At 42.1% G+C, this 18,489-nt stretch overlaps 1 protein-coding gene across 2 annotated transcripts in view; it reads left to right on the forward strand.

The window, feature by feature from the left end:
• The window catches only part of gas2l3 (growth arrest-specific 2 like 3), a 54,808-nt gene that overhangs the window by 27,665 nt on the left and 8,654 nt on the right, over window positions 1-18,489 (forward strand). For both annotated transcript variants that reach the window (XM_051948651.1, XM_051948647.1), the window contains exons 3-7: window positions 11,602-11,788; window positions 13,923-14,041; window positions 15,179-15,320; window positions 18,063-18,126; window positions 18,210-18,351. In XM_051948651.1, coding sequence (XP_051804611.1) covers window positions 11,602-11,788; window positions 13,923-14,041; window positions 15,179-15,320; window positions 18,063-18,126; window positions 18,210-18,351 — 654 coding nt within the window. The remainder of the gene's footprint in view (window positions 1-11,601; window positions 11,789-13,922; window positions 14,042-15,178; window positions 15,321-18,062; window positions 18,127-18,209; window positions 18,352-18,489) is intronic.

An 18,489-nucleotide genomic window follows, 5' to 3' on the forward strand; every position in this document is an offset into this window, starting at 1 on the left:
ACTTTTGAATTGTTGATTAACATAATTATTTAAAAAAACAAACTAATGAAATAGGGCTGGACAAAAATGATGGTACCCATAACTTAATATTTTGTTGCACAACCTTTTGAGGCAATCACTGCAATTAAACGATTTCTGTATTTGTCAATGAGCGTTCTGCAGCTGTCAACAGGTATTTTGGCCCACTCCTCATGAGCAAACAGCTCCAGTTGTCTCAGGTTTGATGGGTGTCTTCTCCAAATGGCATGTTTCAGCTCCTTCCACATATGTTCAATGGGATTCAGATCTGGGCTCATAGAAGGCCACTTTAGAATAGTCCAACGCTTTTCTCTCAGCCATTCTTGGGTGTTTTTGGCTGTGTGTTTTGGATGGTTGTCCTGTTGGAAGACCCATGACCTGCGACTGAGACCAAGCTTTCTGACACTAGGCAGCACATTTCTCTCCAGAATGCCTTGATAGTCTTCAGATTTCATCGTACCTTGCACACTTTCAAGACACCCTGTGCCAGATGCAGCAAAGCAGCCCCAAAACATTACTGAGCCTCCTCCATGTTTCACCGTAGGGACAGTGTTCTTTTCTTCGTATGCTTGGTTTTTGAGTCTATGAACATAGAGTTGATGTGCCTTACCAAAAAGCTCCAGTTTGGTCTCATCTGTCCAAAGGACATTCTCCCAGAAGCTTTGTGGCTTGTCAACATGCATTTTTGCAAATTCCAGTCTGGCTTTTTTATGAGTTTTTTTCAGCAGTGGTGTCCTCCTTGGTCATCTCCCATGAAGTCCACTTTGGCTCAAACAACGACGAATGGTGCGATCTGACACTGATGTACCTTGGCCTTGGAGTTCACCTTTAATTTCTTTGGAGGTTGCTCTGGGCTCTTTGGATACAATTCCAACGATCCGTCTCTTCAATTTGTCATCAATTTTCCTCTTGCGGCCACGTCCAGGGAGGTTGGCCACTGTCCCGTGGGTCTTGAACTTCTGAATAATATGAGCCACTGTTGTCACAGGAACTTCAAGCTGTTTAGAGATGGTCTTATAGCCTTTACCTTTAAGATGTTTGTCTATAATTTTTTTTCGGATGTCCTGGAACAATTCTCTCCTTCGCTTTCTGTTGTCCATGTTCAGTGTGGTACACACCTTTTCACCAAACAGCAGGGTGACTACTTGTCTCCCTTTAAATAGGCAGACTGACTGATTATGAGTTTGGAAACACCTGTGATGTCAATTAAATGACACACCTGAGTTAATCATGTCACTCTGGTCAAATAGTTTTCAATCTTTTATAGAGGTACCATCATTTTTGTCCAGGCCTGTTTCATTAGTTTGTTTTTTTAAATAATTATGTTAATCAACAATTCAAAAGTAATGGCTGTTTTTGATTATTTAATTTTCAATAAATTTTTATTTATTGTTACTTTTGTGAGTTTCAAGTGATTTCAGTGAGAATTGTGGGTTTTTCCTTCTTTAACTGAGGGGTACCAACAATTTTGTCCACGTGTGTATACAGACGAACAATCACTCTCACATTCACACCTAAGGACAATTTAGAATAATCAATTAACCTCAGCATGTTTTTGGACTGTGGGAGGAAGCCGGAGTGCCCGGAGAAAACCCACGCATGCACAGGGAGAACATGCAAACTACATGCAGAAAGATCCCAGGCCGGGATTTGAACCAGGGATCTTCTTGTTGCAAGGCAAAAGTGCTAACCACTACTACACTGTGCAGCCCCTTGTTTTAAGACAATGCATCTTAAATATCTTGTTAAGTCAAACAATCTTGAAATCATCTTGTTCTGAGTTGGATTTCACAAGAAAACTCAATAAGTTCAGCCCTTGTGTCGTCCTGCAGGTCAAAATTTTATACATCCCAAATTAGGAGGTTACACTAAAGCGAAAATCTATTTTTGTGTGAAAAATGCAATTTTTTTTTAGCATATCTGGCTTATTTTAAGACACCTAATCTTGACAATCCTGGGAAAATAAAGCTTAAAATAAGTTTTCCCTGCTAATTTTAAGATCTCAATATTCCAAATAACACATCTTATGTTAAGAAATTGTACCAAGCCATTTTTCACTTGTTCTATTGGCAGGTTTTTTTCCCCACTTATTTCAAGGTAAAAGTTCTTTGAAATCATTTTTTTTCTTGTTTTGAGAGGGGCATTTTTTTCCAGTGTATATCAAAGATTAAGTGAGTTGTCAGTGGGAAACTGTAAAGAGCTGAAGAATGAGAGCGATTGGACAGAGAGGGAGTGTGTGACGGTGGAGATGGATATGATGGGACGTTGGTGTCGACAGCAGAGATCAGCGACTCGCTTCAGGCTCTGAACCGAAGACTTTAAACTGGAGCTAGACGCCCATTTAAGCAGTCAAGTGCAACGACATTTATTTGTTTTCCTTGAATTTTAGGCAGAAAAAATGTAACTATGCCTTTCAGCTGGCTGTGGAATTCATTAGAAGAAAAAAGAAGAGACTGTTGAGTTTTAATGACTTTAAAACGCAGTGTAAACCAGAGTGCTGTGTATGCTGTGATCTCCAGTAGAGCAGAGAAATAAAGTGTGGTACTGTATGACAGCATCCCGTTCTCTCTGCATGGATGGGCCACACAAATTCCTCTCATATTCTCACAGCGCAAGGCTAAATGCTAACTAGAGTATGATAACACTGGGATGTGTCCTTGCAGAGAGCAGGCTGTGGAATAACTCCTAACCTATATTTATTATTCAGTGTTTCTAGAAAACATTGTGTAGGTTTATTTATCACGTGGTACAGTGTTTTCACAGTGTGTAGTGACTGAGACAAGCTCAGGCTTGTCACACAGCCGCTCAATGAAGAGACAGTCTTTTCTTTGCTTGTCTGAAGAACAAACTGGAGCCTTGAAGGAAGAAGATCGTCAGCTAAGTTATGAAAACATCAGATTTTATGTTCTGTAGCACAGTGAATGAGAACATTTCATCACCCATCAGTGCTGTTTTTATTTAAACGACTGATTTGGCAAATGTTCGTTGTAAAAGAAAGAAAGATTCAAATGCATAGATATTTTGTAAAATGTGCTGATTATCTGGAGCTGTTTTGCTGAAAGCAGGGTTCCCGCGGATCCTTAAAAAGTCTTAAAAGGCATTGAATTTATGAATCTAAAATTAAGGCCTTAATTGGCATTAAAATGTCTTAAATCAAGCTTTCAAACATCTTAAAAATATTGACATGTGATAGGTATGATTTTATGATTGCAATTATTCTCAAATCTCAAAATAAATGGTAACATTTATTTATTTAAATAATTTACCGAATGACTCTCGTGGTAACATCGCACCATCACGATAGCGGAACCAACAAAACAGTGATGTGGTTGCAGCTGGGACTCTAAGAGCAGACGCACGTCGTTCATGTAGCAACTTTGGACCAGATGGGGAAGTGTAAGTTCAATGAAAATTGGCTGTCCAACCGAGAATTTTCTTAATGGCTGAAAGCGGTACCAGGCAACGTGTACGAGGCACGGTGTATTTTGTGCAAGAAGCGTTTCAAACTCGGCACGATGGGATTCAAGGCAGTGGAGTCACACATGCAGAGCGCAAAACACAAAGCCTCAAAATTGAGCTGCCAACAAATGCCAGGTATTTCCCGCTTCTGCTCTACTCTCGTCTCCACCGGGCCTCCACCCCCAGCCCCGACATCAACAACCAGCACCGCAGCACCGCACTCTGTTCGGCTGTATGCCTACATTGAAAGCAGAGGTACTGTGGTGTCTGAACACTGTGACAAAACACCAGTCATATAAGTCAAATGAGGGAGTTGGAGACTTGTTCTCTAACCCTTTGTAATTGATGGTGTTTTTTTTATTTTAAATTTGTGTTTATTGTGAAATTAGTCTTAAATTTTATTTCAAATGGCATTAAAACGTCTTAAAAAGTCTTAAATTTAACTTGTCTTAAGCTGTAGGAACCCTGTGAAAGTGACGCCACTCTCCTACCTATAGATTAACCCTCCTGTTGTCCTCATTTACAGGCACCAAAAAATATTGTTTCCTTGTCTGGAAAAAATGCAAAAATTCAGCCAAAAAAAATCCCCAAATTTCTGAAAATTTGCAAAACCTTCAGGGAAAAAAAATCCAACAATTCCTGAAAAAATTTTCCTTAAGTTTTATTTAAAAAAAAAAAAAGTCCTCCAAATTTGGCAAGAAAATTCTTGTAAATATTTTCAAAAATGATTAAAAATCTTCCAAAAACTCCTAAAAATATCTAAAGGGATTCCATATATCCATCCATCCATCCATTTTCCTCCGCTTATCCAGGGCCGGGTCGCGGGGGCAGCAGGCGAAGCAGGTCGTTCCAAACGTCCCTCCCCCCAGCGACACTTTCCAGCTCTTCCTGGGGGATCCCGAGGCGTTCCCAGGCCAGACGAGATATATAATCTCTCCAGCGAGTTCTGGGTCTGCCCCGGGGTCTCCTCCCAGACGGACGTGCTCGGAAAACCTCCAGAGGAAGTCTCCCCGGAGGCATCCGAATCAGGTGGCCAAACCACCTCAACTGGCTCCTTTCGATGCGAAGGAGCAGCGGCTCTACTCTGAGCTCCCTCCGGATGTCTGAGCTCCTCACCCTATCTCTAAGGCTGAGCCCAGCCACCCTACGGAGGAAGCTCATTTCGGCCGCTTGTATCCGCGATCTTGTTCTTTCGGTCACTACCCAAAGCTCATGACCATAGGTGAGGGTTGGAACGTAGATGGACTGGTAAATCGAGAGTTTCGCCTTACGGCTCAGCTCCCTCTTCACCACGACGGTTCGGTACAACGCCCGCATTACTGCTGACGCCGCACCAATCCGCCTGTCCATCTCCCGCTCCATTTTCCCATCACTCGTGAACAAGATCCCGAGATACTTAAACTCCTTCGCTTGGGGAAGCAACTCCCCCCCAACCCGGAGGAAACACTCCACCGGTTTCCGGCAGAGAACCATGGCCTCGGACTTGGAGGTGCTGATCCGCATCCCTGCCGCTTCACACTCGGCTGCAAACCGCTCCAGTGCGTGCCGGAGGTCACGGTCTGAGGATGCCAACAAAACCACATCATCTGCAAAAAGCAGCGAAGCGATCCTGAGGCTCCCAAACCGAAAACCCTCCCCACCACGACTGCGCCTTGAAATCCTGTCCATGAAAACCACAAACAGGATTGGAGACAAGGGGCAGCCCTGGCGGAGTCCAACACCCACCGGAAACATGTCTGACTTAATGCCGAGTATGCGGACACAGCTCTCACTTTGGTTGTACAGGGACCGAACGGCCCGTAACAACGAGCCTCGGACCCCATACTCCCGCAGTGCCCCCCACAAAGCCCCTCGGGGGACACGGTCGTAGGCCTTCTCCAGATCTACAAAGCACATGTAGACTGGCAGGTCATACTCCCATGACCCCCTCAGCAGCTCCGCAAGGGTAAAGAGCTGGTCTGCTGTTCCATGACCGGGACGGAATCCGCATTGCTCCTCCTGAATCCGAGGTTCGACTATCGGTCAGATCCTCCCTTCCAGCACCCTAGAGTAAACTTTCCCGGGGAGGCTGAGAAGTGTGATACCGCGATAGTTGGCACACACTCTCCGATCCCCCTTTTTAAAAATAGGGACCACCACCCCGGTCTGCCACTCCCCAGGTACTGTACCCGATGCCCACGCGACATTGCATAGACGTGTCAACCAAGACAGTCCAACAATGTCCAGAGCCTTCAGCATCTCAGGGCGAATCTCGTCCACACCTGGCGCCTTGCCACCGAGGAGCTTTTTAACTACCTCGGCGACCTCTGCCACGGATATGGACGCAGATACTCACGAGTCTTCAGGCTCTGCCTCCTCCATAGAGGACGTGTTTACCGGGTTAAGGAGTTCCTCGAAGTGCTCTTTCCACCGCCCGACGATATCCCCAGTACGGGTCAACAGTTCTCCACCCCGACCATACACAGCCTGGGCGAAGCCTTGCTTCCCCTTCCTGAGGCGTCGAATGGTTTGCCAGAACTTCCCCGAGGTCGATCGAAAGTCCTTCTCCATGGCCTCCCCGAACTCCTCCCACACCCGAGTTTTAGCTTCCACCACTGCCGCAGCTGCCGCCCTTTTGGCCAGCCGGTACCTGTCAGCTGCTTCAGGAGACCCCCGAGCCAACCAGGCTTGATAAGTCTCCTTTTTCAGCCTGACGGCCTCCCTCACCGCTGGTGTCCACCAGCGGGTCCTTGGATTGCCGCCACGACAGGCACCAGTGACCTTCAGACCACAGCTCCTAACAGCTGCTTCTGCAATGGAGGCTTTGAACATGGACCACTCAGAATCCATGTCCCCAACCTCCCCCGGGATGCAGGAGAAACTCTTCCGGAGGTGGGAGTTGAAAACCCTACGGACAGGGTCCTCCGCCAGACGTTCCCAGTTCACCCGCACTACACGTTTGGGTTTACCAGGTCTGTCCGGCAGTCTTCCCCGCCATCGGATCCAACTCACCACCAGGTGGTGATCAGTTGACAGCTCTGCACCTCTCTTCACCCGAGTGTCCAAGACATACGGCCGCAGGTCTGACGATACGACTATAAAGTCGATCATCGACCTTTGGCCTAAGGTGCTCTGGTACCAAGTACACTTATGAGCAACCTTATGCTCGAACATGGTGTTTGTTACGGCCAAACCATGACTAGCACAGAAGTCCAGTAAAAAACACCACTCGGGTTCAGATCGGGCAGGCCGTTCCTCCCAATCACCCCCCTCCAGGTTTCTCCATCGTTGCCCACGTGAGCGTTGAAGTCTCCCAGGAGAACTATGGAATCCCCGGGCGGTACCCCTTCCAGGACCCCACCCAGAGACTCCAAGAAGGCCGAATACTCTGAACTGCTGTTCGGCGCATAAGCACAGACAACAGTCAGAGTTTTCCCCCCTGCAACACGAAGTCGCAGAGAGGCGACCCTCTCGTTCTCCGGGGAGAACTCCAACAAAGCGGCGCTCAGCCGGGGGCTTGTGAGTATCCCCACACCCGCCCGGCGCCTCTCTCCCTGGGCAACTCCGGAGTAGGAGAGAGTCCAACCCCTCTCCAGGATTCTGGTTCCAGAACCCTTGCTGTGCGTGGAGGCGAGCCCAACTATATCTAGCCGGTATCGCTCCACCTCCCGCACCAGCTCAGGTTCCTTCCCCGCCAGTGAGGTGACGTTCCACGTCCCCAGAGCTAGTCTACGCCACCAGGGGGCGGCACGCCCAGGCGCCCGCTCCTGCCTACTGCCCGGTGGGCATAGCACCCGACCCCGACTTCCTGCCCTGTAGGTGGTGGGTCCACTGGGCGGTGGCCCCGTGTTACTTTTTCGGGCTTTGCCCGACCGAGCCCCACGGGACCCCAAGGCTCGGCCACCAAACGCTCCTGTACGAGCTCCCCCCCCAGGTCTGGCTCCAGGGGAAGGCCCCGGTTTCCCTATCCCGGGCGAGGTAGCGGCTTTGCCTTTTATTGTTCTCATCAAGGTCTTCTGAATCGCTCTTAGTCTGGTCTCTCACCCAGGACCAGTTTGCCTTGGGAGACCCTACCAGGGGCTTATGCCCCGGACAACATAGCTCCCAGGATCACCGAGACACTCAAACCCCTCCACCACGATAAGGTGGCGATTCGACGGGGGGATTCCATATATATATATCAATAAAACTTTTAATATTTTCTTGAAGAACATTCACATAAAAATCAACCAAAATCCAGAAAAAATTGCTGGATTTGTTTGATTTTTATGTGAATGTTCTTAAAGCAACATTTTCAACATTTCTTTTTTCTACCAAAAAATGTTCAGAGATTTCCCAAAAAAGTTCCCAAAAATGTTGAAAATGTGGACATCAGAATTTTCACTGTGAATTTTTTATTTTTTTCCCCCCACATTTTCTAACTTTAAAACTGGTTAATCTGAGCTGCAGGACGACACGAGGGTTAAATATAATTCCAAAGCAGCTAGCCTGTTAGCTCAGCCTAATAAAAAGACTGAAAACATGTTAAAATGACTTGACTGGTGCTGTCCGAAATGGTAAAAAAAACAAACAACAAAAACCCAGCTACAAATACCTCAAAGAAGCTGTAGAGCAAGTGTTTGATGGATCCGTCTAACTGCAGATTAGTTTAAGGACAAACGCACATAGGAGTAGATGGATGTAAATCACAAACAGAACCAACATTTCTCAGGGTAAACAAAGCGACAGCATCATCTCTGCTGCATTTGCAACATCAGTAAAGTGTGTTAGCACAGCACCAGTCCTCGACATGACCCATTTCACAGATCCAAGCTGGAAACAAAAACAAAAATGTTCCTGTGGTGCAGCCAAACCGAAAACAAAAGCCCTCCTTTACTTTCACTCACAGAAAACGAAACCTTCATTATAAGATAATGCACCATGTCTTATTCTGTATGGGATATATTTCTCCATGCATACTGTTTATCTCCAATATATCTTATGAAACAGAAAAACAACGAGCAAATGTGATAATTTACAGTTACACTCGTATGACATTTTCTCTGTCCTTAACTTCCTGTATCCAGCTCTAACTTGGTTGTGGAGTAAAGCTGCAGCAGCTGAGATAAAATGTGTTTGAGCAAATACTGATTTGGAAATCTTGGGTAAACATGATCTGTTCCCAAAGAGGCAAAGTCGACTTGATGTAGACACAGGTATACCCAGGAACACCTCTGTTGTTATCGTTCTACTAGAGAACTGGCACATGTTCAATGGATAAAGGTGCTTCCATGCCTTTTACGTTTCCAGCACAATTTATTTAGTAATAAACCCATTTTATGAAGGTGGACGGGGGTAAAATAATAGTGGTTAAGTATCTAATAGTGTGGACGTGTTCCTTGGACTTCACCTTTTAACCGACCTGCACTGCAAATTATACACTGGAAAAAATGCTCCTCTCAAAAAAAACTTATTTCAAGGAACTTTTACCTTGAAATGAGTGAAAAAATCTGCCAATAGAACAAGTGAAAATGGATTGGTAAGATTTCTTGAAATAAGATATGATATTTAGAATATTGAGATCTTAAAATTAGCTGGGAAAACTTATTTTAAGCTTTATTTTACCAGGATTGTCAAGCTTAGGTGTATTAACCCTCCTGTTGTCTTCATTTACAGGCACCAAAAAATATTGTTTCCTTGTCTGAAAAAAAAATCCAAAAATTCAGCAAAAAATTGACCAAATTTATAAAACTTTGCAAAATCTTCAGGAAGAAATTTATGTGTATGCTATAATTACATGTATGCATTGCAAACAGGTGTCAACATGTCATGATATCTACAGGTATAGTTTTAAACTAGACCTTATGAGACAAAAAGGGCATTTCACTTTTTTGCTTTTCAGTACTTTAAATTGTGATACAAGTATTAGTAGTCATTCCAATGGTAGTATTATGTATGTTTTGTTGTTTTTGAAATGTTAGTTGTTAAAGGTGACTACCTTCAAAAAGTGTAATGACATGTTGACACCCATTTGCAATGCATACATGTAATTATAACATACACATACAGATTACATGTACTAACTTGAATTCAGGGAGCTCTGTAGTAGTTTATGGTTGATTAATTTAAAAATAACAATAATGTTGAATTTTACAGTATCAGTGCAGTGGGATTAAACATGTTAAATTTAATTGTACAATGTCATGTTACAAGCAAAAGAACCCATACCTAAGTTATAACCAAGTTATAACTTAGGTATACCTAAGTTATAACTTAGGTATACCTAAGTTATAACTTAGGTATACCTAAGTTATACCATTACACTTTTTGAAGGTAGTCACCTTTAACAACTAACATTTCAAAAAGAACAAAACATACATAATACTACCATTGGAATGACTACTAATACTTGTATCCCAATTTAAAGTACTGAAAAGCAAAAAACGATTTTGACATTACCCGTGCCATTTTGAGTAAGAATATCTCAGTAACTACAAATATAACCCTGCTGCTTTTTTGTACAGTGATAAAAGACAGATGGAACTGTCTTGTAGAAAAATTTGGGGTCTCTGGTACCTGTCCCACACTGAGATTTTTGCCACCAAAAATAGCCAATTTAAAATCCATTAAAAACCTAGAAAGCTCCAGTTTGCTAAGTTATCACACAAGTTTGTGTAGAATGGAACCCAGGGGTGTTAGAACACTTCTGTGCAGTATTTCTAGTACTTTTAAGGTCCCAAACCCCACTCGTGAGTAGGTATCTCTTAATTTTTAGCATTTTTAGCAAGCCCCCATGGCCTGCAGAGTGTAGGGAAACACCTGGGGATGTTTGTGGGGCACTAGCTACATGCAGAGGCCTTGTTTACCAACTCACAGCTCTCCGGTATGTCTAAAGGCTGAGAAATAACCACTTAAAGATGCAAAAAATGCTGGCGAGGCTTTTTATAGCCCAAATTCTGAAAATTTCAGACCCCTACAACTCAAACTATTTGAGCTACAGGCCTACAATTTTGCATAGAAAGTACTTTTGTGACTATCTAATGGCATGCAAATTTAGGACTAATTTGAAGATGGTGCAGCAACACCCCCAAGGAATATCTGGTCATTTCACCTGGAATGACCCAGTGTTTAAAATGAAAGCTTTTAGTCGTATAAACCTGGCGTTCTTACAGCTGCTATGTGTTGCATTAACGGTTATCTTATAAAAAGGTAGTCTTGCTCTGTTATCTCCCAAATGCTTAACTCTGCTCTCCAAACTCCATCTTATTTGTCAACACCTCCACAAGTATAATTTATCTTTTGGGTGGAACTGTGTACTGCGTTCTTGATACGATTTGAGTGTTTTTATCAGTAGCCAGATCAGACACGTTTCCTACATCCTGAGACAAACTGCAATAACAAATAGTTACTTTTATCTCCAATGTTTGGCTGCTCATTCCATGTGAAGTCAAAAATATTTACAAAGAGACTTGAACAAACGTGCTACAGTTAAAAATGACAACAATATAAGTGAATATAATGAATATGTAATTGATTGCAAAGTTTAACCATCATGGGTAGAAATACAGATTTAGTATCACTGTTGCTTTTTCAAGTCGCTAGAAGAGCAGTCAGAGTGTCGAAGCCAGTTTTTAACAAAGTGATCCACATCTGGAGCAGAATATTAATGGGTGTGCTCCATAATTTAGATAAGTTTCTTGAATTATGACTTGATAGTATTTTGTAATCGACCAAACAGCCCACTGAGGACATGTCGTTGAGGAAGAATCCCTTTAAATCTGAAGGCAGAGTTGCGGTGATGAGATAGAAAGCAGATGTGTGTTTGCATGTGGAAAACGGCTCACTTTATTATTGTTGATCTCACAAATATTCTGTTCCCTGACTGAAAAGCCGTGATGCGATCCAGACCAGTTTAGTGATTCGTTGCTGTCCTAAGATCAATCTCTAAAAGCATCTCAATATGAGGACAGTCACGCTAGTCTACTGTAACATCCTGCCCTGCTTTCTGTTTGTTTCTAATCCTGAGATGATGTAAATCATAGAAATGTTACCATCCTATGCTTATTTTACCCACTAAGTCTCATTCTTGACTCTGAGGATTGCTTCCTGTCTTTCAGTTTGAATGGATCTCTGGCATTTGAGCTCACTTTAACTTCCTCTGTCCAGGTGTGGTTTGGGGAGAAGTTCGACACCCCCTTGCTGAGCCCCAGGAGCCCTCGCAGCCCGTTAGCCCAGCGCCATGGTCCCGGCCTGGCCGACGTCTTCCAGTATGACCAGTGGCTGGCGGTGCGACATGAAGCCACCCTGGTGCCCATGCAGGAGGATCTGGCCATCTGGCTCACCGGCATGCTGGGTAAGAAGCAGCATGTGCCAGTAGAAATAGTTTTGTCTTTCTCTGACAGTCACACAAACAACTCTGACACTTTGAAGTATTTCTGTGAATTTTAATGAAATTTGTTCAAGTGTGTTACACAGCAGAGTGCATGTGATCAAACCTGTTCATTTGTGAATCAACACTTGACACCCGTTTCCCCTCCAGGCGAGGAAAATACTGTACTGGAGCACAATTGACACAGGCCTCACCATGTAATTGGATTTGGATGCTGCCATTTCCAACCAGCCCTTAGTAAACCGCAGAACCAGTAGTGGAAGAAAATCCCTCATTTCATCAGTCTGTACCATTATACTGACACCTATTGTCCTTTCACATACAATGGAGCAGTGAGGAAACTGAAGCTGATTCTATTGTTGACAGCTGAATCCACTTTTTTAAGAAGCAGGCATTTAGTTTTTCTCATGAGGAATGTGGGCAGATACTAAACCCTCAGCATGAGTTACTGGCAGTGTGACTACGATGGCCTGTACCCCACATTTGTAGACCTTCTTAACTGTTAGACCATTCGGATCGTGAGGAGCCGGATGCTGCAGAAGCAGGTGGTTTGTCGTGGCTAAGGTTTCTGGCCTCAGGGGGTCGGCCGTTGTTGGGTGGGAAGTAAGCTTTTATGGAGCAATCTTTGTCACTTATTGTGATGGTATTGTGGATTTTGTTCCCTCTGTGGCCTTTTGTGGAGCTCCTTAAGGAAGTTATTTACAATCAGGGTTTGTGGGAGTGTTATAAATCCTTGAGGAGTCTTCTGTTGAAGAGCTACACTGGAAAAAAATGCCCCAACAAGAAAAAGAAAGTTACTTCTACAATTCTACAAATTGGGGCGGCATGGCTCAGTGGGTAGAGTGGCCGTCTTGCAACCGAAGGGTTGCCGGTTCGATCCTCGCCCCGTCGTGTTCGAGGTGTCCCTGAGCAAGACACCTAACCCCGAATTGCTCCTGATGGGGTCATGGTTAGCGCCTTGCATGGCAGCTTCCGTCATCAGTGTGTGAATGGGTGAATGTGATGTATCATGTAAAGCGCTTTGGGTACCTTGCAGGTATAGTAAACCGCTATATAAATACAGACCATTTACAATTCCACAATTTCATTTAGCAGACGCTTTTGTCCAAAGTGACGTACAACACAAGCAAGAATTCAGACATAAGGAAAAACCTGTAGTAAGTGCAAAAAATGCTTCAAGTGTGATTGGTCAAAGGTGTTGCCATCAAGTTGCCGAAGAATTGCCAACTTTCCTTGTCTGGAAAAAAAATGCAAAAAATCTGCAAAAAAATTCCCCAAATGTTTGAAAATTTGCAAAACCTTCAGGAAGAAAATTCCAATAATTCATTAAAAGTTTCCCTTAAAAGTTTGATTTTAAAAAACAATCCCCAAATTTAGCAAGAAAATTCTTGTGAATATTTAAAAAATGAGTAAAAATCTTCCCCAAAAATCCTTAAAATATCTAAAGTGATTACATATATGTCAATAAAACTTCTGATATTTTCTCAAGAACATTCACAAAAAAAATTTCAACCAAAATTCACTGGATTTTGGTTGATTTTCTTTTTTTTTTTGTGAATGTTCTTAACCGTTTTTAACATTTGTTTTTTCTATCAAAAAATGTTCACAGATGTCCCAAAAATGTTGAAAATGTGGGCATCAGGTTTTTCCACTGTGAAGATATTTTTTCCACATTTTCAGACTTTAAAACAGGTAAATTTTGACCAGCAGGACCACACGAAGGTTACACTTATTTTGAGTTTTCTTGTAAAATTCAACTCAAAACAAGATAATTTCAAGATTGTTTGACTTAACAAGATAACTAAGATGCGTTGTCTTAAAACAAGTCCCTCCATCTGCTGAAATGTCACTTGTTAAGAGAATTTATCTTAAATCAAGTGGGATGAGACATTCTGACTTGGTAAGATTTAAAGTTTTTGCAGTGTGAAGAGCTAATGGTTTTTCTCTTTTGTGTTTTACAAAAAACGGAACAAAAAAAAAACTCTGTCCTGTGGTTTTAACCTTAAAGAACAAACTGTCATTTCAAGTAGGATAATTTCCATTCAGCTTGTCTCCTGTGTGTGCTTTTACTTAGTATTTCTCTCATGGATTCTTGCAGGAGAGGAAGTGAGAGCTGAGTTTTTCATGGAGGAACTGAACAACGGCGTGAAGCTCTGCCACCTTATTGGCGTGCTGCAGACCAAAATCGCCCAGAGCTGCCCCTCTGCGCTCGGCAAGGTGAGTCAGTCTGCAGCGATGAAAATAGACTCGGACGATCTTACGAAGGGCGACGTTCACGCTCACGTGTGCAGGATGTTTGAGGAGAAATCTGCAGGTCACAGTACAAACGCATCTCTGACTTTTGGTTTGTTTATTTGGTGCATCGCGTCAATAAAATGTTCCAGACGGGCCTCGATGGTGAGCTTTACCAGGCTGTGGTCATGTGACTGGAAGTCTAGATGTTAAAGTTCAATATTCTGCTCATTATCCCAGCTTCTGTTGCACTTTCAGTCCATTTAAGACATACATCTCACTATATGCCCCTCTCAAAACAAGAAAAAAAACTTGTTTCAAGGAACTTTTTCCTTGAAACAAGTGACAAATGGCTTGGCAAGATTTCTTTAAATAAGATATCATATTTAGAATCCTAAGATCTTAAAATTAGCTGGAAAACTTATTTTAAACTTTATTTTGCCAGGATTGTCAAGATTAGGTGTCTTAAAATAAGCCAGACATGCTAAAAAATAGCAATTTTTCACTCAAAAATAGACGTTAGCTTTCATGTAACCTCCTTATTTGAGATGTATTAACCCTCCTGTTGTCTTCCTTTATGGGCACCAAAAAATATTGTTTCCTTGTTTCAAAAAAAAAAAAAAAAATCAGCAAAAAATTCCCCAAGTTTCTGAAAATTTGCAACATCTTTAGGACAAAAATTCCAATAATTCCTTACAAGTTGCTCTCAAAAGTTTTATTTTCCAAAAAATCCCCCAAATTTGGCAAGAAAATTATTGTAAATATTTTCAAAAAAATGAGTAAAAATCTTCAAAAAAATCCTAAAAATATCTAAAGTGATTACATATATATCAGTAAAACTAATATTTTAATAAACTAATATTTTCTTTAAGAACATTCATACCAAAATCCATCTTGCTGAAATGTCACTTGTTAAGTGAATTTATCTTAAATCACGTGGAATGAGACATTTTGACTAAAAATATGACAAACAGACTTGGTAAGATTTAGAGTTTTTGCAGTGCATGCTCTCGTCTGAATAAATGTTCTGCAACATTTTCAACCCATTTTACTTTTTTACTCAATTTGCCTCCACTGATTGATTTTTTTTTTTTTTTTTTTTTTCTCTGTTTTTCTTGACAGCTCTTTCCCACAAGGAAGGTTGCATGCAAGCGGGACGCCTCTCCAGGTTCCTTCTTCGCTCGTGACAACACGGCCAACTTCCTGGCCTGGTGTCGACAGATCGGCGTGGAGGAGACGTACCTGTTTGAGTCAGAGGGCCTCGGTAAAAAGCTGCACCACATATTACTGACAAAGTAGAGCAGATGCATCCTTTATAGCTTCACTGTTTATGCTTCTCCTGTTTTATTAAGTGCTGCTAATTATTTTGTGACTGCCTGAACGCTGTCAGAATCGATGGCCTGAAAAAACACTCAAGTAAATACGACCTTTGAGTTTTTGGAAACAGGAACGTTGTTTGCTTTTGGTTGAAATGAACTTGGAACATTTTCCTGGTAACACATTCCTGTAAGAACGCAAAGTAATTGGTCATTAAAATGCCTGCTGGTGCCAAAGCTTTCCATAATTTGTCCCAATCCGCCTTAAATAAGCAGGTAAACATTTTCTGCTGCTAAGCTGAAGGACTCAGCTTTCATGGTCTGTTTTATACAAACAGGCAGAACAGTTGAAAGAATTCATTCTAGCTGGTAAATCATTTAATCCAGGAGACTCAAGTGCAAGTATGTGTCCAAATAATTTCCTTACACCTGCTTTATTACCAGCCAAGTCAGTTTAAAAGCTTTGGAAATGATATCATGATGAGTTTTCCTGTGTGTCCTTGACCACATCAGGAAAATAACTCCCTTTTTTCCTTTAAACATTTCATCCTTTAGCGAGAACTGGAGATGAGGACAGTTTAAAATTCAGGTAAAAGAAGGCACGCTGGAAAAGTGCTCCTCTCAGAACAAGAAAAAAAAACTAATTTCAAGGAACTTTTCCCTTGAAAAAAGTGAAAAAATCTGCCAATAGAACAAGTGAAAAATGTCTTAGTAAGATTTCTTGAAATAAGATATGATATTTAGAATATTGAGATCTTAAAATTAGCTGGTAAACTTATTTTAAACTACATTTTACCAAGATTGTCAAGCTTAAGTGTCTTAACCCTCCTGTTGTCCTCATTTACAGCACCAAAAAATATTGCTTCCTTGTCTGAAAAAAATTAAAATAAAATCCCCCAATTTATAAAAAAAATTCAAAACCTTCAGGAAGAAAAGTCCTTAAGTTTCCCTTAAAAGTTTTATTAAAAAAAAAATTTGGCAAGACATACAATTTTAAAAAAATAAAATATATGAAAATGTAAATATTTTCAAAAAAGAGTAAAAAAATCCTAAAAATATCTAAAGTGATTCCATATTTATCAGTAAAACTTCTCATATATTTTTAAGAACATCCAGTGAATTTCGCTGGATTTTTTTTTCAGAATGTTCTTAAAGAAACATTATTTTTAATATTTCTTTTTTTCCATCATAAAATGTTCAAACATTTCCAAAAAATGTTGAAAATGTGGAACTTTTCACAGTGAAAATATTCCCCCCCACATTTTCAAACTGTAGAACGGGTCAGTTTGACCAGCAGGACGACATGAGGGTTAAAACAAGATAATTTCAACATTGACTTAAGGGGGAACTTCGTTTTTTTTTTCAACCTGGGGTCTGTTTTCATATGTCATTTCATACACATGAGTGATGGAGAAATGAATTTTCAACATAGCTCCAGTATTTAGCCAGGCAGGAAGCTTAGCAGCTCAGCTAGCGAGAAGTATGGGGCAACTTGCCCCCCCGCGTCAAAGTCCGCCCTAACGTGCTTTTTTTCCCCCACACTGACCGGCTCAGATAGTCTCAACGAGTGTCCCACAACATACTAGAGATGAGAAGTGAACGAAAACCTCCACATTACCTGGCGATCGCTCTTTGTTGTGGTCTGTATCCAAATCTCAGGACGCTAGAAAGCAAATCTCGTTCCGAAATCACGCGATTTCGGGGGGGCAAGTTGCCCCATACTTTTCGCTAGCTGAGCTGCTAGCTGAGCTGCTAGCTGAGCTGCTAAGCTTCCTGCCTGGCTAAATACTGGAGCTATGTCGAAAATTCATTTCTCCATCACTCACATGTATGAAATGACATATGAAAACAGACCCCAGGTTGAAAAAAACCGAAGTTCCCCAAGATATTTAAGATGCATTGTCTTAAACAAGTCCCTCCATCTTGCTGAAATGTCACTTGTTAAGTGAATTTATCTTAAATCGAGTGGGATGAGACATTTTGACTAAAAATAAGACAAATCGACTTGGTAAGATTGCAGTCCCGTGTCGCATTAAACAACATTTTTCCTCCGGTGTAGAGCAGATTTGTACGCAGCACTGCCACCTAGTCCAGCAGTGTAGCTCATTAATGTTGGGCTCCATATTGAGGATGTTAATGCTATGAAACAGACTAGATCTGAGCCGTAAGCTTCTAGTAAAATCAGATCTGCAGAGCCGACTGTGTTGTTTAAGCTTTACTTCTTAATGGGTTAATAGGATCTGTTGAAGAGAGCAATCACCCTGAGTACTCTCTATGGGGGATCACTCATTACAAGTAATTGCTTTCCAAAACACCGGATTGGGACGATTTGGAAAGAAATCCATTCAGCTGCTGTTTCAGCAAATCTCACAAAGCACATACACATAGACTCTACTCTCAAATATACTTTTTGTTGATGCCCTGGGGTGTTTTTAAAGTTGTGCTCTCCATCCCAAACCTCCATCCTCTTCTGCATGAATCACCAACGTCCCCTCAGGGAGCAATTAACTTTATCTAATGTGCTCATAATGTCACGTTTTTCAGTTTCACACGTGAATTTTGTCACTCGTCGGGCCTCTTGCTCCATCCACTGTCCTCTGTCTAAAGAGAGCAGAGGTAACAGCTGCTTCTTCAGATGATTTTAACTCCGGTCAGCCTCTAACTGTTAACTGCTGTGTCTTCTGCCTCAGTGCTGCACAAGGAACCTCGGCAGGTTTGTCTCTGCCTGCTGGAGATCGGCCGCATCGTCTCCAAGTGAGTTTTTGAAATAATTTAGAGGCAGTTTAAAATCAGTGTAGCATTTCATTGCTGTTGAAACGGTCAAACGTTTATCTCAGGTATGGAGTGGAGCCTCCTGTGCTGGTGAAGCTGGAGAAGGAGATCGAGCTGGAGGAGACCCTGCTACTGACAGAGGAGCCGCCTCCAGCCGTCAAAACCTTCAGTGTGTGCTGCCAGCATGGCGGCCTCTACCAGTCCGGGGTGAGTTTACACTGACAGGTTGAACTGGAAAAAAAAGCCCTTCTCAAAACAAGAACAAAACTTATTTCAAGGAGCTTCTGCCTTGAAATAAGTGGGAAAAAAAATCTGCCCGTAGAACAAGTGAAAAATGGCTTGGTA

This window comes from Acanthochromis polyacanthus, chromosome 1, assembly GCF_021347895.1.
Source record: "Acanthochromis polyacanthus isolate Apoly-LR-REF ecotype Palm Island chromosome 1, KAUST_Apoly_ChrSc, whole genome shotgun sequence".
Classification (NCBI taxonomy): Eukaryota; Metazoa; Chordata; class Actinopteri; family Pomacentridae; genus Acanthochromis; species Acanthochromis polyacanthus.